Genomic DNA, 27,875 nt, shown 5'->3' on the forward strand with positions numbered 1-27,875 from the left:
TTTATGCCATACTATACTATGACGTTTTTTGCCATTTTTATGCCTTATTATACCATGATGTTTTTTTGAAATTTTATGCCATACAATAATATGACGTTTTTTGACATTTTTATGCTCTACTATAATATGACTTTTTTTGGCATTTTTTTGCCTTACTATACTGTGACGTTTTGTGCCTGACTATACTATGACGTTTTTTGCCATTTTTATGCCTTATTATACTATGACGTTTTTTGAAATTTTATACTATACTATGACGTTTTTCCATCCATACCTTCAGCTGTAACACAGCCAAAATGATCAGCAAATCAAAAAAGAAAAGTAAAGAAAATGTCCAAAAAAGGACAGAGGGACCCCTGAGGGTTAATAAATCCCATGAACCGCTATTTAAATTACCACTATTATGTTTTTTTCTGTGCTAAACTTAACATTACTGGGGAGGAGAGCAACGCGACTAGAAGTGACAGCGAGAGAGGGCTAGTAGCTTCTCCTCTTCTCTGTCTCAGCGGAGACCGTCACAACTTCATTCACTCTTTTAACAAAACAAAACAAAAAGCAACGAAGGAAGCAGTAAATGGACTTACATATTTAAGACCTAACTAAATGTAATTTAAGACCTAACATGCGGCTAATGTAAAGCTAGCAGAGCTTGGAGAGTTGGTTATCTGGTTGCTAGGCGCACGCAGGCACGCACACAGGTCAGGAGCTGCCGTTGCCATGGAAATGTGAAAATCTGCCCAGAATTTGGCTTCTACATGGCTTCAAACAACTGCAAATTATGAGAAAACCGTTACTTCTTTTCATAAACCGAAAAGACCGTGCCAGACACTGAAGCCAGAAGTTTCTACAGTCTCTATTTTATTCAGATATTCCTTAAAATGAGTACGTAAGCTCAGTGCGAAGACAGAGTGAGATTCTTTTGAAACAAAAAGACGATTACATTAGGTGTCAATGAGAGTGAGACAGGTATTGCTGCCGGACTCGGCACCCCCGTTTACATTTTGTGCAGACCCTGCCTGTCAAAGTTACATTTTATGAATCCCAACAACTATGTCTACATTTTCAGAAAGAATTATTTGTCTCCTTTTTACGGTTTGGCCGCGAGCTCGAGTTAAAAATAAAAATAAAGGTTATTTTTTACTGCTTCACGCACTCTAGCCAACTGACGCTTTCACTCTAACTTTGAAGAAAAAGTGATTTGCACTCCTCCTTTGAGTGCTCACAGTTTGAAAAGTTTAAATGTTATGTTAAAATAGTTGCTGTGTTTTTGAGAGAGCAGAAGTTTTCCTCCGTTTTATAGTTTGAATCACATTTCTACGTGCAGGTATGAGAGAGCTGGGTGACTCAGAAAAAAAGTGCAATTTTGTAGAAAAAAGGTGGGTTTCTAAAGAAAATTCCAATGCATTTCTAATGCATTATTTATTCCCAGTTTTTTGGGAATAACTTTGGGAAAAATTGGAATTTTAACACCAAAAGTCATAGCACCCCTTTCGGGATCATGACGCACGTTTTGATGTATATATTACCGGGGTTTTCTCAAAGCTGTGGGACAAGTTACGCGCCGAAATTTGGCGAATAATAAACCCGAAACAGAATATTAATAGATGCTGCCCCGAGGCACTCCTCTCAGCTATTCTAGCTGTAGAGGAGTGCCTCGGAGCTGAGCACCCGTGGCACTAATAACCTGAAACAGCTCTAGAGAGCGTAACCATGAAGTAGGTGTATGCACTGTAACCTGTTAATCCTTCTTTTTACTCTTAATCAGTCATGGGAATAGTGGGCTCCACTTATAACAAAGCCAACTGCTGTATAGAGGGCCAGTTATTGAATTTAAATTACGCTGAATGACTTTTGTTAAAAGAAATGTAAAAAAAAAAAACTGGGTTTAAAATGTTAAGAATATGATGGGATTATAACTTTTAAGTATCAGAATTGAAAGCAGAGTTCGAATTCAAAATGTCAAGCCAAACCTTTTTATCCAGATGTGGAAATGCTCTTGCTTTCAGATTAGTTTCAGGATCACATAGACTGAGTGACATCTCATAAAAACTTTAATCCTCCAGCTATAAGAGGGTTCCTGAAAAGTTTGCATTTTGTAGGATTTCATCCATATTTGTCGTGATTAAATGTAGAGTCTCAATCTGGAAGGTTGTCAGATAAACATCGGAGTCACCTCTGAAATGTACAGTACAATTAGAGAACATTCTCCAAGATGAAGCCTCATTCACAGCCAAGTGTTGTGCTCTGCTCATCCATGATGACAACCTCCACGTCTCCAGGTAACTCTTCTGGCTCGTAGTCGATGCGGTGTCATTCAGCTCCTCAAACCTCTCGTTCCCAGCCTGCGGTGCGTGAGGCCGCAGCCTCAGCTGTGGCGTGACGAGCCGCCCTGAATGCTGATTCCGCTGGGTGTCCTGAGGCTGTCTGGTGTTTGCATCCAGCAGCCAGCGGCGTTGCAGTTGGGGCCTGAGAGCCTGGACACAACCTGTCGCGCCATTAAGCATCTGTACCCTCTGGAAGCTCATGCCAAGCCGAGACCTGTTGCCTGATGGATAATGGAGTCGCTGTAAACAACTCAGCATCAGTGTTCAGGCCACTGGTCCATTTTCCCTGTTTGCTGCCAGAAACAGGAAAACAAAAATGATCTAAATACCGAAAATGAGGCATCTGCTGCCTTTTATAGAGGTTGTCTGTTACACGGGCAAGTTTATATCCTCACTTATCACATATCCACCACCTGCAGCTGAGCTTAGCCTGGCTCTGCACTTGCAAATGAGTGTACACACAGCTGATGTATCAGTGTCTTACAGTGTGTGGCTGATAAACTTCTGTCTTTGTCAAACACACATATCCTGATGGCAGACACCTGCTGGTGTTATCCTGTAACTTGCAGAATTACCAACATGAAGGGAGAGATGCAATCCAAACCCATTAGCTGAACTGTCACAGACTGATAGTAAACCTCTGCGTTTCCAGGCGGACGGTTACTGCAGCTGAACATATGCGGTAGTAAAATAAAACATGCGCAGGTGACATGAAGTTTTGAAGCCAAATTTATTGATGTAGCCATGAATCTATAATTTCAAGACACTGTCAGGCCTTAAACCCTTGATTTGGAGAACGAAACGCTCCACATAAAAAATTGAAAAGGAACCAATTCTGTGGAAAAAGCAACAGAGAAGAGATCCTTCCTCCAGGACAGGCAGACCTGTAGTAGGTGTCACTTGTACAGAGTAGACTGAAGTAGCAGCACCAGACTCTCACTATATTGCCATGTATGTGGACATAGAGTTTTAAGAGCATCGAAAAATTTAAAAATGGTGGATGATTGACAAGATATTCAATAGCATATATTACTAAACACTAGTAAGTGAAGTGCTGTTTTTGTTTGATTTAAAGGTCTCATATTTTTCCTCTTCTCCTGTGTTTTATCTAAAGTGTTGATCAATAAGAAGATATATTTGTTGTTTTAAGAGCCTTAAATCATCTCAGTGTAGTTTTACATCTCCTCTCTCAGGCTTCTCTCTGGAGCTCTAGTAACAACAGGTCAGTGAGCCAATCAGAAGAGAGGAGGCTCTGAGCCTCAGATAACAGATTTCACACTCGAGAGAAATTAAATCCTGCAAGGGTTGGATGGTGGGTCCAGGTGGGCGGGGCTTGGGGTGCGGCTGAGAGCGGTGACTGCTTTGTTATGACATCACAAAGTTCGAGAAGTCCTGACAGCTGGTTTTATTCTGAACACAGGCTGTGTGCATTTCTCTGTGGACTGAGGCTCTATAACTTTATTATTAGTATTAATATAGAACCAAGACCTTCTTTATAATCAAACTACACATGGACATCTACCTTTATACAACATGGGACCTTTAAAATCATGTACTACATGGTATGTCTTATCAGTCTGCAGGTTTTTGTTGAGCTTCCTCTTCAGTTAAAGTAGATAATCACAGAGGTTAGTTTATTTTAGTTTTAGCCAGAGGTGGACTCGCTGTAATAATGTGGGAGGGGCTTACAGTGTTAAGTTTTGGTCGTATTGCGCAGAAGTGAATAAGTGAAATGTATCAGTGTGAAACAACATAGGCATCTACGTGTTTTTAGAAACCTGCAGAAACACATGAATAAAAGCTTGAATAGAGGTTGTTCGGTTCTGTTCTCCGTTCCTCTGCTCTGTACAAAACCCCTTAATATACATAGAATGCTTTACTTCATTTCTCTTAATTTGCTGAATTAAGCAGCAAAATTAGGCAGCCCAGTCTGACTCAGTGTTAAAATTTTAAGATGGCTTTAAGGTACAAATTCAGTGCCTCTCTTCATTGTGGAATATATAAATCAAAATGTAAAAGAATGACCTCAACAAATCTAGTAAGTATTGATTGATCTTTACCATCCAGTGTAATGATAAAAACTACAAGAGGACTATTAGAGTGAAGATCAGACTGAGTATCCCCTGTGGCCTTTTTTTTTCTGCTGTGTGCTGAGACAGAGGTCTGATTGAGGACGCTCTCTGCAGGCAAGCATCACTTGTTAGCACCAGCCCCGAGACTTCACACACATGCGGCGGCTGAGAAGTGTGTCCTCAGCACCCGTCCAGACAGCTGCTCTGTGCATCACCAATGTGTCAGCGCCCTCTAAAGGACGCTCAGAGAGTAAACCTGACATCATGCAAAACACTGTCTGTTTGACTTTTTTCATCCAACGCTTTCAGCCCTGCAGCCACAAAGAGTGAAGATAACACATGAGTTAAACCATGCATTTGCTTGGCACCAAACATGTTCCACTATTTTCCATGCTCTACGTGCAGGGCATCCACCTGCATGGCCCTTTTTTGGCTTCGCTACCACGAGGGTAGCCTTGCCAACCAGCCCCATAATCCTCAGGGTGAATAAAAATGGATTTGGCTGGAACAGACGCCCAGTAAGCTGCCTTAAACCAACAGGCAGCACCGTCCACAGCACAGATTCTCTCACGTACATCCTTATATTCCTCAGGTCATGCGTTTTCTGCTGGTAGCACTAACCTGCAGCTCAGTAAACACACATTTTAATCCCAAAACATTAGATCTGAAATTAGATTTCGCATGAGTCTAACTAGCAACTTACAATTACCCTCTTAAATCCAACTAAAAGGTTCAGAGTTGGAAAAAAAATATATTACATCGATCATAATTTACTTTAACTGCATCTTCCAGGACAGACAGAGTCAGATGATCAGTGCTTCGTCATGAGAGCACCTCCTGATAATGATTTTACACACAAGAAAAGCAGCATAACTGCAAACGTTCGGGGAGGACGGAGGCTGTCAGAGTGAGCGAGTGTTTCCTGGCAGCGTGCTCTCTCTCCTCTCTCTGTCTCCAGAGGCCTCGGACAACAGACGGGTCACAGCGAAGCCACATTTTAAATCCGGTGTGCAGATGGACACCAGTAGTGGTTCTAAATCCTGAGCGCCTTGGCACCAGGCGAATGCAGAGAGATGAGAGAGAGCAGGGTTGGACCGATACATCATCAGGTTGATATATTACACTACGAATCACATGTTTGACGGTACAGTTCTGTTAACCTCTGATGTCTGAGCTTTCCTCCCGAATCAGTCAGAGAGAAGTTTAAGGGTGAAAAAAGACATTTTACAATCAATAAATTAGAGACATTTGCTTTAGCTTTTTTTTTTTTTTGCCTTCGTTAGATCACAAAAAGACAGCTAAGAGGGAAAATGAAGCCTAAATATTGCATTAAATTGTATATAAATCATCATAATTGTTTAAAGTGGCTGCAATTTTGCTAATTCATATATACCAGTTATACCAAGAAACATGAAATAGGTGAAGACACTGCTAAATGGTTTTAAAGGATTAGTTCACCCAAATTACAAACACTGTAATTTGGCTCAGTTAAATTTCATTCGAGTTTTTGTGTCCCGTTATGCTTTCAGAGGCTTTTCTCACATCCAGAAACTTGTTCTTGTTCTGCATTTGCTGTGTTTTGCTGCATTTTCTTTTCTTTTCTTTTTTTTTTATTAAATGAAACATACGTGCTTTCAGAGTGGAGAAAATGTTTTGTCCTTATGCTTGCATGTTATCTTAAGCCAAAAACTGCATTTCCTCGAATGACCACTTGAGGCCTTATTAACCGTATTGATCATAAAAAAAACATTTCAGACATTTATTGAGCTGAAATACTAAACTTTTTCTGATCTTCCCAATCATATATCAGGGTGAATTTGGAGTGTTGCTGGGACTGAAAAGACATTTTGGAAGTCTGTCTCAGGACTTTGGAAATTTAATGAACATTTTTTTATACGTTTAGATTAAATGATTAATCAATTAATTAAAGCGTGGTTAGATTGATGGGTTGATCAATAATGAAAATAATTGCTGGTTGCAGCTCCATCTCATTGAAAACTTTTGTATTACCTGCCCCCACTTCATCATTGTATTTCCTCACACACTCGTTTCTCTTCTCTTTCCCATTTCCTCCTCCTCGGCCTCATTTCCTCGTTTCTCCATCTGCCTCTGCTGTCGTCGATTCGCTGCCTTGTGCCAACAAAGTGGGTTTTCTAATGCCCGGCTCTAAGATTGCCCAATTCCCTGCCTGACCTTGCATTACCCACAAGGCTGCGGGTCATCAACAGTGTGCTCACCTAATCCCACAAATTGTAGCAAAGGCTCCTGTTCTGTCGAGCCCAGCACTTTTGTTTCCATTTATAGCGCAGCTCTTTTCAGGATTCTTATCATTATTTTCCCTAATAGGCTGAAGGAGGGAAGGTGAGTTTGAGCCCGGCTGAATTCCTAATGACAGCACCTACACACTGTTGTAATGGGTATTAAACTACAATCATATTAAGCCATCCAGAGTGGAGTGAGTGTCACACAGGCCAGTATTTCTTCTAGCTTCATGTTTGAGGGTGGGAGCGCCCTGCTGACGAGGCTTAACACAGCACAGCATGGCTGAGAGGCATTCAAAGACCGCAGGACATTTAGTCATGTCTTTTTTCTGGCTGAGAAGAATGTGGTTTTATACTGTTTATAGCAGGGGTCTCCAACAGGTAGCTCATCCAAAGGTTCTGATAATATAGTCTGTACCAACCATGGATGCATAGTACACATTTTAAGCCACACAACTTCAATGAGTGAATCTGCTTCAAATGCAACTAAAAGGACACACCCCTCTTCAACAGTTTTCAGTCAAATGCATTGGTGTCAAGTTTGTTCATATTTGTTTATACAGCTGTAGGCGACGTGCAGTGATAGCAACTCTTCTGATAACAGAACTAAACTTTTACAACAAACAGGAAATACTGTATGTTGCCATGGATGAAGTGAGTTAAGCTGTGGGCTTCAACTTGAGTGCCATTTTTTTTTTTTCTATTTAGCCTATTATTATTATTAATAATGAACTAATTTAAGTTCTTCTAACTATCACTGGATGACTGACTGAGGAGCTTCTGGTTTCTCCCTCAAATTTATGGAGGTTTATTTGCATTAGTGTTTTCATGACTGTGTGTTCAGGTTTGACTGAATCATGACTCAGATTTTTATCTGATGTGAGTTTCAGATGTTTTTGGTTCAAAATGTGAGTTCTGGATATTGATATTTGATGAATTGTTGATTGAATTCATCTGATTTGGTTTGGAGATCAGTTTGAGCAAGGCTGTAAGTTTGGTCTCAATATTGGTAGGGACGCAACAACGCAATGCTCCAAAACAAAGAAAATGGCTTTGATTGGTTTATTAACATATAAGATCTGAATGACTGCTGATACGCAAATGTAATATGTGTTGAATTTCCATATATGTGTTTCCATATATACATATGAAGTCAAATCATCAAGTCAAATCATATATGTATTTACAGTAGGAAATTGTGTATTGACATATGTACATATATGTCGAGCTAATAGAAACATGTATTTTAGTATGTCTGCTTATATTATAGACATATGTTAGATAAATGCATGTCCATCCAATAGTATATGTTCATATTGTCAGGGGTTGCGAGGTAAGTTGGACCCAAATGCAGCCAACTCTTGGGAGAACGGCTCAGACAGGTTTATTAGTAAACGTGAGCGTGACATGAACAGACATGAAGACAACAGGACGTGAACAAACCCAGAACTAAACAGACGAACCGACACAGACAAAGGGGAGCACAAAGACTATATAGACACAGGAGGCAGAGGTGATTGCACACAGGTGAAACACATTAGGGCGGGGCAGACAATCACCACACAGAAACAGGACCATGACAAGAAGCAAAACACAGACACACAAGGAAACCAATACAAAATAAAACAGGAAGTGCAAAAGTCCAAAATAAAACTAACAAAAAGTGTCTGCCATTACAAACCATGACACATATTATATATGTAAATATAAAAGATAGGCATGTATGTTTAAATTTAATAAGACATTATTAAGAAAATCACATACAAGCATATAGAATTTTAATAAGCATGTTGTTATAATACATTTGCATTTTACCATGACTAATTCATGTATGTTATAAACATATATCTTCATATATGTTTATGATGTATATATGTGATAATCACATGTCCTCTTATAGGTGATACACTCTTGATATAAGGACATATAAATGTCATAAGTCATAGTATACTAAATCATAAAATGTCATAGTATAGTAAGGAAAAAAAACGTCCATTCCTTTCTCTATAAAATGCAGTTAACGCCCATGGCATCAGACATCAGACATCAGACATCAGTCTGCAATTACACTCTGTTGTGACTGTACACTGATCCTTTGCAGAGTTCTCATTAAAAAACACAAAGACAACTTGGTCATTGTGTCAACTCTTTATTTTCAGGTTTCCAACACAATAGTAAAAGGTCATAGTATAGTAAGGCACAAAAACGTCATAGTATAGTAAGACATTACAGTTGCAAATAAACCTATTGTGCATGTCTTTGAACTGCAAGAGGAAGCTGGAGTACTCGGTGAGAACCTATGCATGCACAGGGAGAACATGCAAACTACACCCAGAAGGACCCCAGGCCCGGGGTTCAAGCCCAGAGCCTTCTCACTGTTGTAACCACTTAACCACCAGGCTGCCACATGAAAAAAAAAAAAAAAAAATCATAGTATAGCAAGGCATAAAAAGTCATATTATAGTAAGCAATAAAAAGTCATAACAGGTCATGGTATAGTAAGGCATTTGAGTCACCAATAAACCTAATGTGCATGCCTGAAGCTGGAGTACTCGCTGAGAAGCCATACAGGCACAGGGAGAACATGCAGTAAAACATGAAGTAATTCTGTCCTCCCAAAATATTGCTAGGAAATGAAAAACACATTAAAAAATGTATTCACAATTGTTTTAATGTGCAGGAAAACGAAGAACTTAAATAACAAATTCATCAAACTGATGTTACAGGATGTTTTACATACATTATCTCATCATCATAGTTTCTGCTGTTAGGGAAATGTAGCCAAATACTGACAAAAATAGTACAACATTTTAAACTTTTCACTTTCTGGATTAGTCAATATAATTACTTGCTTTCCTCCTCTTGATCTTGTTGTGAACATTCAGTGCACTGCGTTTACCAAGATTTGTCTAGTTGGCAAAAATAATCTTAATGTTGGAGCATCAGATCAGCGAATATCACACATACCTGCACGTAGAAACCCTGTGGTCAAAGAGGGAATTCTGGTTTAAAATAGGAAAAAAAAACTGCTTTATTTATAGATATATTTAGATTTATGTGCATGAAGTAGTGTGTACAGTGTGTTCTCCTGGATGTTAAATCTCTGTGATTTTTAGGCAGCTGTGTCCCTCCTCTGGACAGATGGTGTAATTACAGCATGTATGTTTGATCACTAAGAGTTGGACGCTTTACATATCTAGAATAAACGCTGAGTACATTGAGAAGGGAGCATGTAACGTGCAGTTTTGCCTTTTTGTTATTCCTCTTTGCACTTCACACAGATCACCACTGTTGTTCTCCTTTTTAGGAGCCACTCAACACTTGTTGTGAGTCTAGAGCGAAACTTCTCAGAGTGATGTAAGTGAAGTCGGCTGCAGATGGCACTTAGCTGTGCTGAGCGCTGCGGTGTAAGCAGCAGATGGTGGAGTGCCGTGCTGATGGATGTACTGTCTAAAGCTCCATACAAGAAGCCTGCCCCCCCCCCCCCGTCTGAGAAACTGAGAGAGGCTGAGGACGAGAGAGCCTGCAGCTCTCAGACCTCCATATAACACACACACACACACATACACACACACAATGGTCAATTTAAATGGAAGCCTCCTCTGAAGCAAACTGTTAACTGATATTTGGTCAGTCTATCAGAAAGTTCTGTTTAAGTTTATTTCAAATTAATTATCTTTGGATTTTTGACTCTTCAGCAGACAAAAGAAATTACTATTGGAAAATGTCATTGTGTTCTGCAATAGACATTGCAAAATGTAGTTAACAGATCAATCGAGAATAGCAACAAAATGTATTACTATAGCACACACTGTAGATGAAAAAACTCATACAGAATAAAACAAATAAAAAAAATAAAAAGAGAAGGGAAAGATGCCACAGCTGCTTGTGCTGGGTGCACTCAGGTGCCAGGTAAACTTAGCTAAAACGAATGCAGTTGTGCAATCCTCATTTAACAATAAGAATAAAAGCTTTTTCATGAAAATATTTATGTGGCACATTTCATACAGACAGGCAATACAACGTACTTCACTGAATATGATGATGGCCTTTAAAAACAAAGCAAGAGGTTGTAATTTTCAGTGACTACATTACAGAGGTGTTGAGTTTTGAGGTATTGCTGAATTGTAATGCGTTTGTCCCTCACTGATGTAAACTGAGTGGACAAAATATTAGAAACACAACACAGTTCAAAAGTACTTCAAACTACATCCAAACGATCGTACGGTGGAATCCACTGCTCTCTAAAACAGTTCCAGCGACTAGAAGGCCAAACAACATACAAAAAAAATCCAATTCATAGTAAATGACAAGTCCGGTGCAAATCGGTTCAGTACTTTTTTTTTTTTTGTAATCCTGCACACAGGGATGAAAACATAACCTCCTCTGCGGAGGTAAAATAAACATTACATAAACACTTGAACCCTCATGAAGGAAGGATTTCTTGCATTAGACTGCATCTGGTAACACAGTGTGTATGTACTCATTTACATGCACAACATACACAAACAGCACCAGCAGCAAAAAAAAAAAAAAAAAAAAAACACATCCCTATGCTGAGATTAATTAGTGGGACATAAATACTTGAATAGACTGTAGAGAGAAATGTGTCATCAGCTGGTTTAGATTCAGGAGTAATTCGACTCATGAATCATCTTTGTTAATAATATTTGCTGCCAGGGTGACATGAGGGAGTCCTGTACCTACAAAATTGATAGCGCCTACAAATATTTGAGCTGTGTTTGTCTTTGACACCAACAGAGTCACCGTTTTGTCAGCCGCTCCTCTGCTTCCCTCTGCTAGATGTGCCGTGACTTGATATATTGGGTCCTTTAGCCCCTGCTTTGGCTCAAATCCAAGGCCCATTTTTACAGATGGGGTTTTACGTGGGCCGTTTTAGCAAAGCACCCTCCCCATAAAGCCAAAGTGTCTCATTGCTTCATAATTATGTGATTATGGTCAATTGCTGTGGTTGGGGTGACAGATTCTATTCGAGCCCAACAGATGCTTTTATCATATTTTAGATCCCCATTTGACCTTAATCAACCGTTACATGTATGAATAAAAACGGGGAGATAATATTTCACTCCTGAGATGGATCAGGTGTCTGAGAGGAGCTGGTTGCGACTGAGGAGACGAGAGGCCGTGAGGAGAAGCTGCGACACTCCGGTTAACACCAAATGACTGGTGGTCAAAGATGAAAACTGGCGCTGGTGGAGGAATTACACAACTGCCGAGGCCGCCATAGAAACATATGAGACAGATAGATGGTGCCACCAAGTGGGAATTAGACGATATTGCAGTTACTCTGCGGGAACCTGTGGATAAATATATAGCAAGAGGCTCTTGTACACAGTCATTCTTTTCACACAAAAAGACTTATGCAGCTGTTTAGTCCCATTATCCAAACTTAATATCATTTTACTATAATATGATTGTTGGGTTTTATATTTCAAACTTTTTTTTTGTAAGTATCATTTGCCTACTTTGGTTTTTAAAGGTTATCTGAGGTGTTGCTTGTCCTCTTACAGATTAAAGATCAGTAAACTTGGGCAAAACAAACAAAGTCGATGACGCTCTCTGATACAAACCAGCCTGTCTGAGTCGACCGGAGCGACCACCAACGCTGTACAGCAACTGCACTGTGGAATAATTCTAAAGAGAAGCAGTGTACTCAAACCAATCAGTCAAACAGTAAATCTGCTTCATTTCACTGAACCACAGAAACAGTGACATGTTTTTTTTTGTTTTTTTTGGCCATGTCTAGACTAAGAGATCACAGTTTGAAAATCAGTAATGACAGCACAGGCAGTAAAACTTCACTTGCGTGGACAAGTTGGCCGGGGAGTCTGGCTCGTCTGGAGGGTTGCTCACTTTAGTTTCTGTGTTCAGTGGAGAGTCTGGAGGAGGAAGTGTTAGTGTGGTGAAAGGGCTCGATGTTAGGGAAGCTAGCTTTGCAGAAATGAGGAGGCTTCATGCTTACGTTACTTCACGCACCTGCAGCCTTGCGGCACTTGAGTCAGGAGGAGTATGAACTCGGTGTCGTGCCATTTTTCCATGAAGGCTTCTCCTTGATCCGTGGCTTTGGCTTGGTCTATACCTCAGTTGTAGGCCACGTTGGACGAGAGAATCTTCCAAATGAATACATGCACGTTTCCATTAACGCTGCCTTCTGCCTCGCCAACATTAGCCACCTCGAGGACTCATCTGGTTTTTGTTCAAAGTCAGGAGGGTGTGTTCTGCAGGAGTCCTGCAGCTTCACATCTGTTGAACAAACTGTATTTTGGCTGCTTGATAATCCACAGTGTCTATTTTTCTCTCTGTGTGTTAAATTCAGAAGCTGTGACGTGGGTGTGGAGGGTGTACAGAGCTTTGCTCAGTAATAAAAACAATGTGACGATGTGCTTTAGAGTATTAACTAAAATAACGTAATTACCCTTTAATGAGTAATATGATATATAATATAGAATAGGGCACATGTGGCAGGTTTACACTGCTTGTAATAGGTGCTGTACTATCTCTACGTGCAAAGCATAATATGATAAAAACATGATACAAATCACATGTCAGAGTCAGAGCCTGGACTGTCAGCGGAAAATCATTCATCATGAATCATTGCAAAGTTCTGTGTTCATTCTGAGTTGGCTTGGAGATGTGACCAAACTGCTAAGTATTTACTGCGGAGTGTGTTGATCCACTTCCTCTTTTAGTTTTAATACGCAGTCAGAAGATTAGTAGCTCTCTGATTTAACCCTGATTCTGATCGTTCAACCTAAATGATGGAAGAAAGAACTAGAAGTCTGATTTAATTGGGTTTTAGTTGAGGCCTCGGGCTAATAAACACTCCAAAATTCAAAAAGGCATGCATGGCATATTCACCTCCTGAAAGAAAGTGTGTACAGGCTGCGCTGTGCACATTTTGACGTGGCACGGGAGTGACACAAAGTAACACAAACAGTGTTTTCTGGATTTTCAGTTTTTCCTTTTTTGGCTGTGACAAAAAAGAAGAAAAGAAAAAAAAAATCCCATCTCCCATTGTTTGTAGAGGCTCAAAGGATTAAACAAAGTCAACAATGATGGAGAGGCAGTGATCTTTTGAAGTATTTACATTTGTGGGGTTTTTTTTTGCCTCTGCTCCTTCCCCCTGAAGGCATGCGTCTATATTTTTCCTCTCGCACGCTTCGGGCTCAGAGTTTGTCTTTGCTCCGGTTGGGTAAATGGTGGCCTCTGCGACAGACAGGTGCTCTCCATCTTGTAAACCCGGAGGGGGTTTGGCATAAGACAAATGGCTCTGGGAACGTCGGCCCGCCCCTTTCCACCTGGCTCATCTCATGCGGCCGCAGCGATGTTGTGTCGTGGGATTTGTAGTCTTACCACGAGTCCCCGGTCTGCTCCGAGCTCACAGAAACTCATCAGTCACCACAAAACAGCGCTGAGACACAGAGGCTGAAGTAGACAAGTTTATTAATGATAATAATGAGGATGATGAGGATGATGATAATATTAATAATTAGTCATAATTATAATAACGTTAATGTCATAATAAATAGAACTCTTCATCTGAAGCACGTAAAGAGAAGCATACAGAAAGAGAAAAAACAAAAACACAAAGTTCAGAGTACAGAGCCAGAGGAGGGGGCAGGGACTTCTAGAGACATTTTTTTAACCTTTCAATATATCCATTTAATTTTTTAACATTTTTAAACTTTATTTAACTGGAACATTTACAAAAAGGAGAAAGAGATAGATTTTAAAAAATCCTTATAAATAAATTTTGTCATTATTAGAACAAAATACAAGATTTCGGGGAGTCAGAGGATGTTTTTTTTTTTTTTTTTTTTTTTTTTTTCTTTTCTTTTTCCCCCTGGAAGGACAGCTGGGGGGGGAGGGGATGGGCAAGGACAGGTGAGGGTTATTATGTACAGAACACCAGGAATACAAAAGGGGCCAGTCAACTCACATACTAGAAGGCTAGGTGGGTGCTGGGATGGTGGGAGGAGGGTGTCATACGGGGGGGCGGGTATGTCGGAGGGGGTTCAGGGGGGGTGGGTGGGGGACTCTCAGAGGGGACATCCTGCTAGTGTCACAGCTCAAGCAGTTGTGCTCAGGAAGATCAGGACCAGTTCTTTTATACTCAAGGCATCTGAAGGAAGGAAGGGAGGGTCGCTGTAACCCTGCCCCCCCCCCACCCTCCCCCCCGCTCCATCCCACTGCTGAGGCGCAGGCGAGTTTCAGAGAGACGTCTCTGTGAAGGCAGAACTTCTCCGGACGCAGAAAATAAACTCACTGGTTAAGTCAAAAGTGTGCGTCGGCGAGCAGAGACAAACAACCACAGCTGTTTGTGAGAGTGTGAGTTAAAACTACCTAGAAAAATAGCACCTGAAAATCAAAACATGAATGATTTTCTGAAATCCATACCTGACCACTGATGCTAGCACAGCTACTAACATGGAAGACCAGCCAGACTAACTCGGAATATTCTTTATATATGCATCAGAAGACAGTGTGTGATGTGAAAGTGGTTGTTCATCGTGTTGAACGCAGAAAATAAAGACAACAAAGAGAGAGTTTTCTGTCAGTATTCGACTACAGGAGCAAAGTCTCATGGGAGCTGTAGTTGAATGCTAATAAAATAGTTGTATTAGCTTAGTTTTACACTTTCTAAGAAAGCACAGTAATGCAATCATCTTTTCAATGAGAACTTTTCTTTCTTTTTTTGTCTTTCTGCTGCTAGTTTGGAAGTCCTTTTGCTAAAATGACTCCAAAAACTTTTAATTACTGCAGCTTTAATGTGGCGAAAACTGCATTTTCAGCAAAGTCAGCGTAGAATAGAATATTTTTATAAAGATATAAAATAATAAATAAGTAAATAACCAAATACTAAAGAGGAAGTTATATACTGTAAGAGGCTTACTTAGTCCTGTCTTACATGTTTAGTGTTGCACATCCTTTTAATTGTGAACTACTCAATAAAAGTAGCTGAAAATGGGCCTCAAGCTAATAGTACAATACTTTGCAACATTGTACACTGTCCCTTACTACTCCTACTACTACTATATATATATAATAGCAGTGATAGCAATAGAAAGAATGGGAAATAACGAGATACTTATTTGACTTCAAGTTTGCACAAACTTTGCACAAACTAAATGACATCCTAATATCTGGCATGACTGTCCCATAAATGCTACATATTGACCTCTAACATAAAATACAACTAAGTGTTGGATCATAACAGTTTCCTATCGTAGACTTTAGTAAAACACTGCTCCGAGAAAATAAGCAGAGATGCATCTCGAATCCCATGAAAACACTGGAAACCATCACTGAATGTGTGTGTGTGTGTGTGTGTGTGTGTGTGTGTGTGTGTATCAAAGCTTGATGCATCTTATTCCTCTGAGCTCCATTATTGTCCAAAAACTATTAAAAACAGCCACACTGTTAAAGTCGGTGACATGTTCCTTCATAAGCGTGAACACACGCACACACACACACACGCACACACACCAAAATGTGCATTAGTCCACTGCTGAAAATAGTCCCCAACAGATGCACTATTTACTCCTATTTGTTTGATATGAACTCCGTCGGCAAACTGTTTGTTTTTAAAGATTTACTTATTCATGGGGAACCAGTGGAGTGGGGGCAGGGATGGGAGGGGGTTGGGGTGGGGGGGGTCACAACGTACTGAGGGAAGAACTAACACGTCTGGTTTTGGGCTTTTCATTTGATTTGCGGAGAAGATTTAAATGATTATAATAAAAAAAAAAAAAACATTAAAATCATTCAAATGAGTAGTTAACAGTGGTTTCTTCCAAAAATGTTCCTATCACACATGACATCACATCTTTTTTTTTTTGTTTTTTTGTTTTTTTTTTTTTTTTGTTTTTTTGTTTTTTTGTTTTTTGGAAGTGCATAGATAAACTAGTGGACATCATGTGACCAACCTTTAATGTTAGTAAGCTGAAAAAAAAAACAAAAAAACAAACAAAACAACTGTGGTTCTTCATCTATGCCAGTGAACTCGACCATGACGTGGATTCTGCCTCCGGAGCAGCTCGGGCTCCCCTCGGGCGTCAAACTCAAACTCCAAACCTGCTCCTGAGTCTTTTTCTGACCCACCACAAGTCTGTAGCGCTGTAAGTAGGCCAGAGGAATCATGTGACTCTCAGAAACAAACTTACAGATATGAAAATGCTAAGCCTGCATATGATCACTGCATGGGAGAACGAATGACCGACTTTACCCCAATTAGACTTCACAACAGTTAGTTGCCATGATATAGATACTCTTTGTAATATATGAGAAGTTGTCTACAGATGAACAGAGGTCGCGTGGGTAGGAGCCCTGATTCAGAACAAGTTTTTTTTTTTTTTTTTTCAAACCTGAAATAAGATGAAGTTAATCAAGAAGTGTGAGGTGAGATTTACTGTACAGGATATTAACAGTACACACTGTAGTTTTGTACAGGAAGTCAGGAGCTTAAACCTAGTGTTACCCTCTTTGAACAATTCACACAAAACCACTACCAAGTGGCGTACCCTGAACTCTCAAACAAAGTTGTGCTTCACCCGAACCTGCTTCGCCTCTGATGATAAAGTTTCTTTCTCAGGGCCAGCAGGTTATTTCCAATATGCAATAAAACGGCCCGCCCACCAGGGTCAGAATGAGAACAGCAGTTCATAAACCGAGGCTGCAGGAAGCTGCGAGCCGGGGGCTTCATCAGCGAGGGCTCGTTACATTAGCAGGAGAGCGAGCTCTTCCTCAGCAGTAATGAGCGAATGAAATCTGGGTCACGTCAATACACATCCGGGCTCCGCCGCCATCACCGAGTCCCGCTGTCTCCTGATCAAAGAGCACTGAGACTGTGTGTTCAAATCATACTTTGGTTCAAGTAAGAAAAGAAAAATCAATATTCATCAACTTTTTTTTTTTTATCTGACACCTTGCGCTAATTAGCAAGTCTTCGAAGCTCCAATGAAGGGGCCGAAATTACTGCAGATGCGATTCTTTTTCCTGAAGTGTCTGTCGGGTAAAAGTAGGATGTGATGTTCAGCTCTAAATAGGAGAATGTGTTGTTTGGGATTGTGTGTGTGTGTGTGTGTGTGTGTGTGTATGTATGTGTGTGTGACTTAATGTGTTGTAAATCTATGGCTCGCTGTTCGGGGTGTGCATGTGTGTATATGTGCATGTGTTTGTTGTTTTGTGTAGTAAAGGGGAGGGGGGTTTCGGGGGGAGATCAGTTCACACTATCACCATCACACTTTCAATCATATAACACATGATCACATGTTACAGTAAATATCAGGGACATATTTAGTTGGAGGGGGGGGGGGTCTGATATCTATGTTCGGGGGCCAGAGGCTTTCCTGCCCACCCCCTCTACTCCCTGACATCACCACAGCCCATATAATAGATATGTATATATATTTATATACAGAAAAAGAATACATACTTATTGGACACCCTAGACATTAAAGTACATTCAAAGAACTGAACCAACATTCTTGTTTAAACACGTTTACAGTGACTCTCCTGATATAAAGAATTAAGGTTTCGCTTCCACCAAATTAAAACTTTTTTTTCCTCTTTAAAAGTTTTCAGTGCTGCAAAAAAACGAACAAAAGAAACACACAAATAAATATTTTCAGAATACATTGACAAAAAAAATTGACATATTTCAGCCCTCGTTCCTTGTTACCGTTGGATGGGCACTACTGTATTTCTATAATGTTTTATCTAGCGACATAGTCTATATGCCTCAGGCTTGTGTTTTGGTTATGCACCTGCTGATGTAGTACAATGGGATTATTCGATTATAATTCAATTTGTTACATGGACGTTGATGAGTTATTCTCGGCAGGTGGAAACGTGCATCCTTGGTAGTTGTACGCACCTTATCATCACGTGGGTCTGATAGTTAGTCCGTTGGTGCAGAGTGACACAAAGGCTTGGGCTCGGAGTCTGGCAGGTGAGTAAAGTCGGCGACTTCTGCGCCATTTTTCTCTAACTAGTCCTCAGTCATTGACCTCTGCTGGGGCGTGGAGAGGGGCAGACCGGGGAGGCTCGGCTTTATACCGTCTCACCGTCCCGCCGTGGCTCAACCCCCCCGCTCCCCAACGCTGTAAACCAGTGACGCTGCCCATTGGGGAGGGCGGGGATGCCCAATGGTGCTGCCAGGAGGAAGTGACATCACGACAGTATCCACAGGGGACGCTGCTAACAGTAGGCGCTGCTGGCCAGTGACACCGCAACAAGGAGGAAGGAGCGACATCACTGGCCCGAAAAAAGGAAGGAAGGAAGGAAGTAAGGAAAGGTGGTCGGGGAGGTTGGAAGGAAGAAGGCGGAGCAGTGAGACCAGGAGGCTGACCTTTGACTCCACCCACAGGAAGTACAGTGTAGAAAGTGCTTCTGCCTGGATGCCGAGCTCTCCCTGCCACCTTTCTGTTTATGTTTTTGTTTACACGATCTCGGCGACAGATCAGTGTGCCATAGAGAGAGGAGGGGGGGCTCCTCCCTCCTCCTTCCTGCATACCACAGAATCAGCATCAAGGGCCAACTGTTCATCTCCCTTACCAAAAAACATAAAAACAGATTTGTACATATATACTGCTTTATACACACTTTTTACCATTGTAAATCACAAAAGTATAGAAAAATAAAATGTTTTATAATAACGGGACACTTTTCTTTCTCTCTCTGTCTTTTTCTTCCCGGCAAAAAGGTGGTCCCTGGTGGAAACTGGCTCACTCCGTCTGTCAAGTTTGTGGCTGGTTTGACACCGCTGCCGCGGCACCACTTTGTACGCCTCCCGTCTTCCCTCGCCAGCCTCAGTAGAGGGACTCCTTCTCGTCGTCTTCTTGTGTTATTTTCTTAAAGCTAGTTCTCCTCTCTTCGTTGTTTTCATCTGTGATGTCCATCAATACTGAGTACAGCTCTTCCTTTTGTATTTACTGGAAACAGGGGAGAAAAGTGGGGAGACTGGTAAATATGCAGAATGTTATGTTTCTGATAGGCATACATAATGAGAGGTGCTGTGAGAAGTCAGTGTGGAGCAGCTCGGTGCAACTTTATTTCTCTCTAAACAAGTTTTTAGGAGCGAGGATCTTGTCACAGAAAATATAGGCTAGGAAGTAGTTCTTTGAGAAACCAATACAAGTAAACATATGGGATAATGTATGGAATAAACAACACACTTTCTTTGAAGTCCTGCAGCCGCAACATTTTCTCCGTCTATGCAATGTACACTGTTAGAATGAGGAAAAGTTTACAATGTCGGGTTGAAACACATCGACGCAGTCAAAACAGCCGAAAGGAAACAACGTTTAAAACTCAACTGCAAAAAAAAAAAAAAAAAAAAAAGTTTGGGAGCAGAGAGACAACAGCTTCATTCACTTCTCATCCCGCTCTTGTAATGTGGCTTAAAAGAAGCGGGAGCAGAGGCCTTCCGCCTGCCAAAACTAGTGCTACTACTCTCCCCAGAATAAAGATCAGAGTGTGCTGTAATCATACAAGTGGAGATCGGCAGTTTGGCAGTGCAAAGTGAAAAGTCTCAGTGTAATGTGGCTGGATGGAAGTAGAGGAAGAGGAGGGTGGGGGTGCGTGCGGGTCGTCGGCAGGCAAGGCAAGGCAGATGTCCCAGGACCCCCGTCATGACAGATGCTTGCTAATTCGGAGTGATCTTCCGCGGCTCCACGGAGCTTCTGACAAATAAATAAATAAATAAATGAAAGAAGACGAGGCTTTAATTTTGAAATGGCTTTGTAGTGCATTATCCCGCCCCCCCCCCCCCAACTTCTAATCCAGAGAGAGAAACACTCAACCAAGTGGCATGCTCAATCAGCGTCTCTGTGTATCTATCTCTTCTCATGGAGGAACTGGCCTGAGCTTCACCACCTCCCTCTATCTATCCTGTGCCTCAGATTTACTGAGCGCTCGCTGGGGACCCGCCATACAAAAATATCCACATGCAGTCTTAAAGCTCAGCAGGGAGGGAGCACAATAGCGCTGGAGCTAGATATAGTCCTCTCTGACAGGCAGCCCGGGAACGGGAAGGGCTGCCGACAGAAATATATTAATCACCCACAGATATGAAGGAATCAGGAGAGGGTGAGTTCAGGTGTTAAGAGCCTGTACTTCTTTCACTCACAGTTTGTTAAAACAAGTCTATCTTTAGAAAGGAAAACTTGAGCCTATTAAAGGATCAGTTCACCCAGATTACAAAAAAAAAAAAAAGCAAACTCTGTTAGACCTAGTAGCATCGAGCCGTGCAGATAAGTTGTTGGGTTTATTAGCCCAGGCCACACCAGTACAACGGAGGTGACTGTAACACCTTGTCTTTCCGTATGTGATATGTAGAGAGAGAGGAAACCAATGCAACTTTGGCCCGAAAGTAAGATAACAGCCATTGCGTTTTCACTTCTTCGTGTCAGCCACTTTCAGTTCCGACCTCTATCAGGCGACGTCTCCATCCCGCCAGTTTCAATTTAAGGTTTCCAGGAGCAGCTCAGTAACATACACAGTCAGGTTGAGCGTCACTAATCATGTGGCCATTTCTTTCTCCATCGTTATTTTTTCGTGGATGCTAACTAGCAAGCTATTTGGTGTCTCCATTCTTAATCCCACCAACAAAGCTCTGATGATTGATTCTCCAGCCAGAGGAACGAGCACAAGACCAGATCTACGTCAACTGCTGAAAAACAACGTAGATACAGAAACATAAAAGCTGAGAAAACAAAAGAAACATCTCCAACACTCAAAATGGAACGTATGTTTTCTTCATTTGTCAATGTCATTAATGAGGTGGCTTTGCGTTGAGCTCTCATCCACCATAGAAAAAGTCCTATTTAACAGCTATCTGCGTGGCCAGACGCTGGTGGAGGTGAGGAAATGTTTTTAAAGAAACAAACAAAACATATACATTGAGGAAAAAGAAAATCAAAATGCAGATTTTGATGGAAATTAACCCTGAAGTTGACAACAACATCCATGTGTGAAGGCAGACATAATCTTCTTATAACTGCTTTATTCTGACACTCAAAACAATCAGAGATTACTTATGTCACATACTGACAACAAAAATAATTCATGAATAAAGAAAGAAAGATCATAATCATATACTTTTACCTATGAAATGAATCCAAAAGAAAATTACTTTACACCTTTCAGACAATATATTCTCATTATAGAAATTACATACAATTCAAGAACAAGTTCAGCTGAATTGAAAATACACAGATAACCCCACTTCATATAGGAATACATATAAAACAGTTACTCAGAGAATTGCGATATAGTGTGTGTGTGTATATACATTTAAATGTATTTACAAGTACGTAACTTTTTTGCTTGGTTCTTTTTTGTACAAATCTTTTAGGTGGATTAATAAATGCACCTGCCAGCTTATCAGGGCTTCGTGAATACTTGTAGTAAATATAAATGATGGATAAAGAGTATTTTCTGTTGATATGTAAACGTATCTCAATACTACTATTAATAAGTACGAACAGATTTTTGGATCAAATAGAGGTCTGGTTGCATATTAAGCTGGTTATGGAATACAACAAAAGCAAAGGAAACCAAAAAATATCAAAGTGTCTGTTCTATAAATTCACATTTAAATTACTTTTGACTTACTGTAAGCATAATAAAACGGCTCAGACCTCTACAATACTGACTACCAGAGTTATTTACACGTTATGTCTTTAACATTTAAGCCTTGATAAGCTGACACTGACACAGTTAAACAATGCTAATTTCGAACTTTTTCTGTAAACTGTAGACAAACCCGTGCAGACTGATAGGAGCATTTCCGGATGACCTTACTCAAACTCGTCCCTGTAATAACATGACAGTAGAGAAGTGTCATAGTGATGATGAGTCTGTTATGTATCCTCATGATGAACTATTTCTTGGGAAAATGCGCCATGTGCATGTACAAATATGTCTTCATTTTGTTTTTTTTTGTTTGTTTTTTCTTTAATGTTCACATGCATCTGGAAGCACAAGAAAACTGCAGATGGTTGTTTTTCTGAAGAAACTTTAGGAGGTTAATGAGGAGGACAGAAATAATACTGGCTTTAAGTTTGCCCCATTGGTCAGCCTGCCCAGCCAAAGAGTCTGTGACTCCCCAGCAGATCACGTTGTGTTGTTGTCATCACATGTGCTAATGCTTTAATGTAAGGTGTAATTCACATCACCCAAACACTGATGGCAACGTTACAGGATTGAAGAACAAGTCGAGTGGAACGCTATGAGTCACATGTCATTGGGATAAACCATTAGAGAGCTCATGTTGGACTTGATTCACGTTGTGAACCGAAATCTAAATTTGAATAATTTATGTCTAAACTATCAACGCAACAAGTTGCCACTGAGTTTACCATTTAAAGACGCCAAGCAGCACTCTTAATCAACACAATGCAGGAACATTTTATTTCGTTGTTTTATTTTTTATTTCTTTGCACATTAATTAATATTCTGTACTTTGAATAATGATTTGATTATGATTATGTGGATATACTCGAGGTTTCACCTCATAAACACTCATCTTTGATATCCCTTAAAAATATGATATATTTTTAGATGAACATTACATGCTGTTATTATTAATTATTAATTCAAGAATGCAAAAATAAAAATTAATATTAGTTTTCCACCATCTGATATTAAAATGAGAAATTCACATTAGTTGATGAATGCTCGACAGATAAGCCACACTGTCAATTTTCTATTGATTGATTAATCAGCTGATTAATACATCAGTTCTGCGGTAAATTCTACCGTCAGGTTTGAGACTGTAGTTCACTGTGATGTTGTTTTTTTGTCTTCATTACGTTGCAAGACATCGCACCAATTTTGACTTTGTTTTTTGACAGACTTTATATTTTTTGAATAGTCTCAACACACCTGTCCTATCCCTCATCATGTTCACTTCACATGTTCCGCTCAGATGACGGTTAAGGAGACCAAATGGGTAAAAGTAGTTCTTCATTACTTGAAATGGGGAAACGATGGAACATGTTCAGGGTGTCTGTATTGACTGATATCTGAGGTCAGAGTTCAACTATCCTGATGTTATTGCAGGGACGTAGAGTGAAGTCACATTAAACTGTTAGCGTACTGCAAACTACAGTATGTTAGCAAACTTCATTCGCTTCCTCTTTCTCTCTTACGCACACAAACACACATTCTAATGCATATATATATGTAAATAGCACATAGGCACACACATTCAGATCGGAAAACAAAAACAAAAGAAAAAAATGTATGTCATTCCAGTCTAGTTTACTAATAGTGGTCACTAACTGAACACCCACACATGTACTCTGCTGCAGAGTTTGTATGAGAAACTCCTACAAATGCACAAACCACTTCTCCCAATTTGAAAATGGTAAAAATAATATTCAAAGTTTCTTTCGACTCATATAAAAACCCCAAACGGTGTGTACGTACTAGCATATAAAAGGAAGAACAATGTTTCTTTACCCACATAAAGATTTTCTTTGACTCATGAGATAATGGGTTAATTAATTCTCTTTTTTGATATACAACATTACTCTATAGCATTTTAACATCTTGACTGAACATAACTAGCTGTATATGATACTTTTATAAATATGTTACATCTCAGAAAGGATTGAAAAAAAACAACAACAACAAAAAGAAGGAGAAGAAAGAAAAAAAGAAATAATAAAGTGCAACAAACAGATTTTTCTTTTGAGACCACAAACACTTTTGTGAGTACATATAAATTAAATATTATTGGCAATAGCTTTGAGTTGTATTTCCATAGCTGCACTGAAATCTTGAGAGCGAACTGTAGCTACACAGAGAGTTTCTTTTCAATCCAGCTCACGTAGCACAAAGTTGTAATAGAAGCCAATGCAGCGACTGTATGTGGACTAAGAGGCGAGCACTGCTGCACTCTACACACATTTACACTGTGTCCCCTAACTCCTGGCTGCTTTTATACACTATCTTATTGTACTCATGTGTGTATACAGTGTAAAATGTGTTTGACAGTATATGTCTACACACATGTATATACTGTGTATATATATATATATATATATTATATATATATATATATATATATAATACAGTAGCTGTAATAAAGAACAACAGTACAGTCTTATTTTATCATCCTCTCTTGGGGTCTCTGCTTAAACAAAAATCAAAAATCAGCTCTTCTACAAAGCTGTGTTGCAAAGAGGACAAACCTGCTGGTTGTGTTAGAAATGAAACTATCCTGCCTGCTGAGAAGTGAATAGCATTGTATTCTAGTTTGTGAGTTTCAGTTTAGCTTATCCTGAGGTAAAACATTTTGTGCAATGCTTAAAAAAGAGACCAGTGACTGAAGTAGCAGAACAGCCCTCTGTCAGGTTCACCCACCTCAGTGCTGTGTCATTACTGGGTGTGTGTGTGTGTGTGTGTGTGTGTGTGTGTGTGTGTGTGTGTGTATATGTGTGTGTGTCGATGTGGGGAATGTCGGGGACAGTTTATCTGCCATGGTGTATTAGTGAGGATATGCAACGTATCTTCTGCAAATTAAGTTAATATGCAACTATTTTGCATTTACCCATCATGTTTTGGGGAAACATGCTGACTGACCGGAGAAATAAAAACCCACACATAATGTAAAGCAGTCAAGTTCAGCACTGTAACTCATGACTGAATATTTTCATGGATAATTGTTTTCTTTTTTATGACTAATCGTATAATGAAATCACAGATAATAGTGATTAGAAACGTTCAAATAGTATTTACAGTGATGCAGAACTGTGAAAAGCTGGAACAAGTAACTTTTGGCCATTTTCCCTAAAGGTCCCACTTTGTGTAAACGTAGATGTGACGTGCTGTTTGATTATAAAGCAGGTCTAGGCTCTTTATTAATACTGTGAAAGTATCAGAAACTGAGCCTTAAAATGAGCCGTTAGGACTTCTGTAACTTTGTGATGTCACAGCAAAGCAGTCACAGCTCTCAGCCACGCCCCAAACCCCATCCATCTGGACTGACCATCCAACCTTGCAGGATTTGGTTTCTCTGAGTGTTTAACTGAAATCTGCTCTATTTCTAGTGGATCACTCAGAAAACTGTCAGCCAATCAAAAGAGAAGCTCAGAGCCTCCTCTTTTCTGATTGGCTCACTGACCTGTTGTAACTAGAGCTCCATAGAGAAATATATCTTCTTATGGATCAACACTTCAAATAAAACACAGGAGAAGAGGACAATATGGGACCTTTAATGTTTGACTTAAATGATTAGTTGATTATAAAACCCCTAAGTTTTTTAACTAATTCCACTTATCCAGTAAAACAGTTTTGTAATAAATTTTATTCACAGGCTACTGAGTCTCCACTGACATTTGAATTTGTTGCTGCATTTTACTGGTTTTGGGGTGTGGACAAAAAATGTAAAACACCGTCCAATACATATTCTAATGAAGCCGCCCAATACAACTTCAGCTGCAAAATTCATCTTTTTTTAGGGGGGGGGGGGTACTTCCATGAAATGTAGACCGTAACCCAGCCAGCATTAATGTTCCTCTCAAAACATAAGGACCGATGCAGAGTAGTTGCATATAAACATATAAGAATGTGCAGGAGACTGGGCCAGAGTATGAGCATTGTGAGTCCAAGACAGAGATCTGACCTTTGTGACCCTTTACTCTGCATGCTGTCATACCACATAGTACAGCTTGTAAGACTCCACTGCAAGTGCACAACAGTAGGACACTCCACTTTAAAGAAAAAATAAAAGCAATCAGAGCAGTGCTGTCCTTGAACAAAGAATTACCAAGGCATGTTAGTCAGCGTTTGAACCGACTTCTTTATCTCTGCGTGTCAAATGGAAGATGGAGGTTAGAGAGCTAACCTCGGGTGGAGTCGACCTGATCAGACCTGGTATGTTTCCTGTTTGTTTGTTGTGTGTATATGTTATAAGAAATGCCCCGGTATATTCTTAGTCAGATGACAGCGGCTGCATACACACACCTCTGAGCATGCATCATGCGTGCTGCAGTAGGCTCACATTGGTTATGGTGACACAGCACCCGTATACAGCAATCAAGATAATGCACATGTGCATAAAACTTTCCAAAAGAAAAACCAAAAGCACAAAATGAATACAAAACAAGAGCAGACCAATGATGACATCAAAAAGGTTGTTGTAGAAATATCGGCTTGAGAGGGTGTCAGGGGAGGGGCTCAGCATGGGGACCTGGAAGCTTTTAGTTTGATTTAGCTCCCCACCAAGGACTGCTTGTTTTGTGTTTGTCTCTTTTTTTTTTTTTTTTTTAGATTGTTTTTTTGTTTGTTTGTTTGTTTGTTGGGGTAATGTCTCTGTCTTTTCTCGCTTTTTTTCTTTCTTTTAGTAGGGAGTGAAGCGACTGTACCCTCCTCTGTATAGGCTAGCCTGCAACATCAAAGATGAAAAAGTACCAATCAGTATTCAAGTGACAGCTTTAGTCGGTTTCTCCTTCTCCACAAATTTCCTTCCTTTTTCCCAAGCAAGTTATTTATAGAAATTTGAATACTAGAACGGTTTTTTCGTAATCATGAGAGCGGATTGATAGTTTGACATATTTAAGCCAAAAATTGATTGCATACACTGTGGGTGTGTGTTAGGAACAGGGTCATCAGGAGGTAAAGGTGGATTTGGAGCTTAACTGCTGCAGTTGATGGCGTTGTTGTACAATATTTTTTAATATAGTAGCATAGCAAGAAAAAGAGTACTTTCTTTAAAAAAAAAAAAAAAAACTCAGAGGAACACGGGGCCTGGGCTTATGTATTTTCTTGAATTTAATACATAAGTAACAAATTGGAAAATACTGTGCTTTGTGCTTTTTCACTTGAGGAAATCCATTCCTTTTCAGGCTGTAACAATATCAGAGATCCAACCAAAGCAGAATAAGTTCAGAGAGGTTTAATCACAGCTCCTTTTCAAGTCTAGCAGAGGTGTCTGCACCTTTCTGGAGGGGCAAACCACCACAGGATATTAGCCCTTAGATTTAGCACCATGCTCAAGATATCTAGGGCAGCCCCACACATAAAGCATGCACGTGGGCCTATGCATGCACACCTGCACATGCACGCACGCACGCACGCACACACACAGGGTCACTCCTCTCATCTTTCAGTGAATTACGAATTCAGACAAACTCCAAAGGCTACTGAATGTCTTCAAAGGCTAATTTAGCCTAATTTTGAGGAGCCCT

The 27,875-nt window shown here is 40.1% G+C and overlaps 1 protein-coding gene across 4 annotated transcripts in view; it reads right to left on the bottom strand.

Moving 5' to 3' along the window:
* Window positions 1-21,662: 21,662 nt before the first annotated feature.
* Window positions 21,663-27,875, bottom strand: part of LOC130185495 (RNA binding protein fox-1 homolog 3-like) — a 365,601-nt gene continuing 359,388 nt past the window's right edge. For all 4 annotated transcript variants that reach the window (XM_056401984.1, XM_056401985.1, XM_056401983.1 and 1 more), the window contains one exon: window positions 21,663-27,073. In XM_056401984.1, coding sequence (XP_056257959.1) covers window positions 27,029-27,073 — 45 coding nt within the window. In that variant the 3' untranslated portion in view covers window positions 21,663-27,028. The remainder of the gene's footprint in view (window positions 27,074-27,875) is intronic.

The sequence above is a fragment of the Seriola aureovittata genome, chromosome 17 (assembly GCF_021018895.1).
Source record: "Seriola aureovittata isolate HTS-2021-v1 ecotype China chromosome 17, ASM2101889v1, whole genome shotgun sequence".
Classification (NCBI taxonomy): Eukaryota; Metazoa; Chordata; class Actinopteri; order Carangiformes; family Carangidae; genus Seriola; species Seriola aureovittata.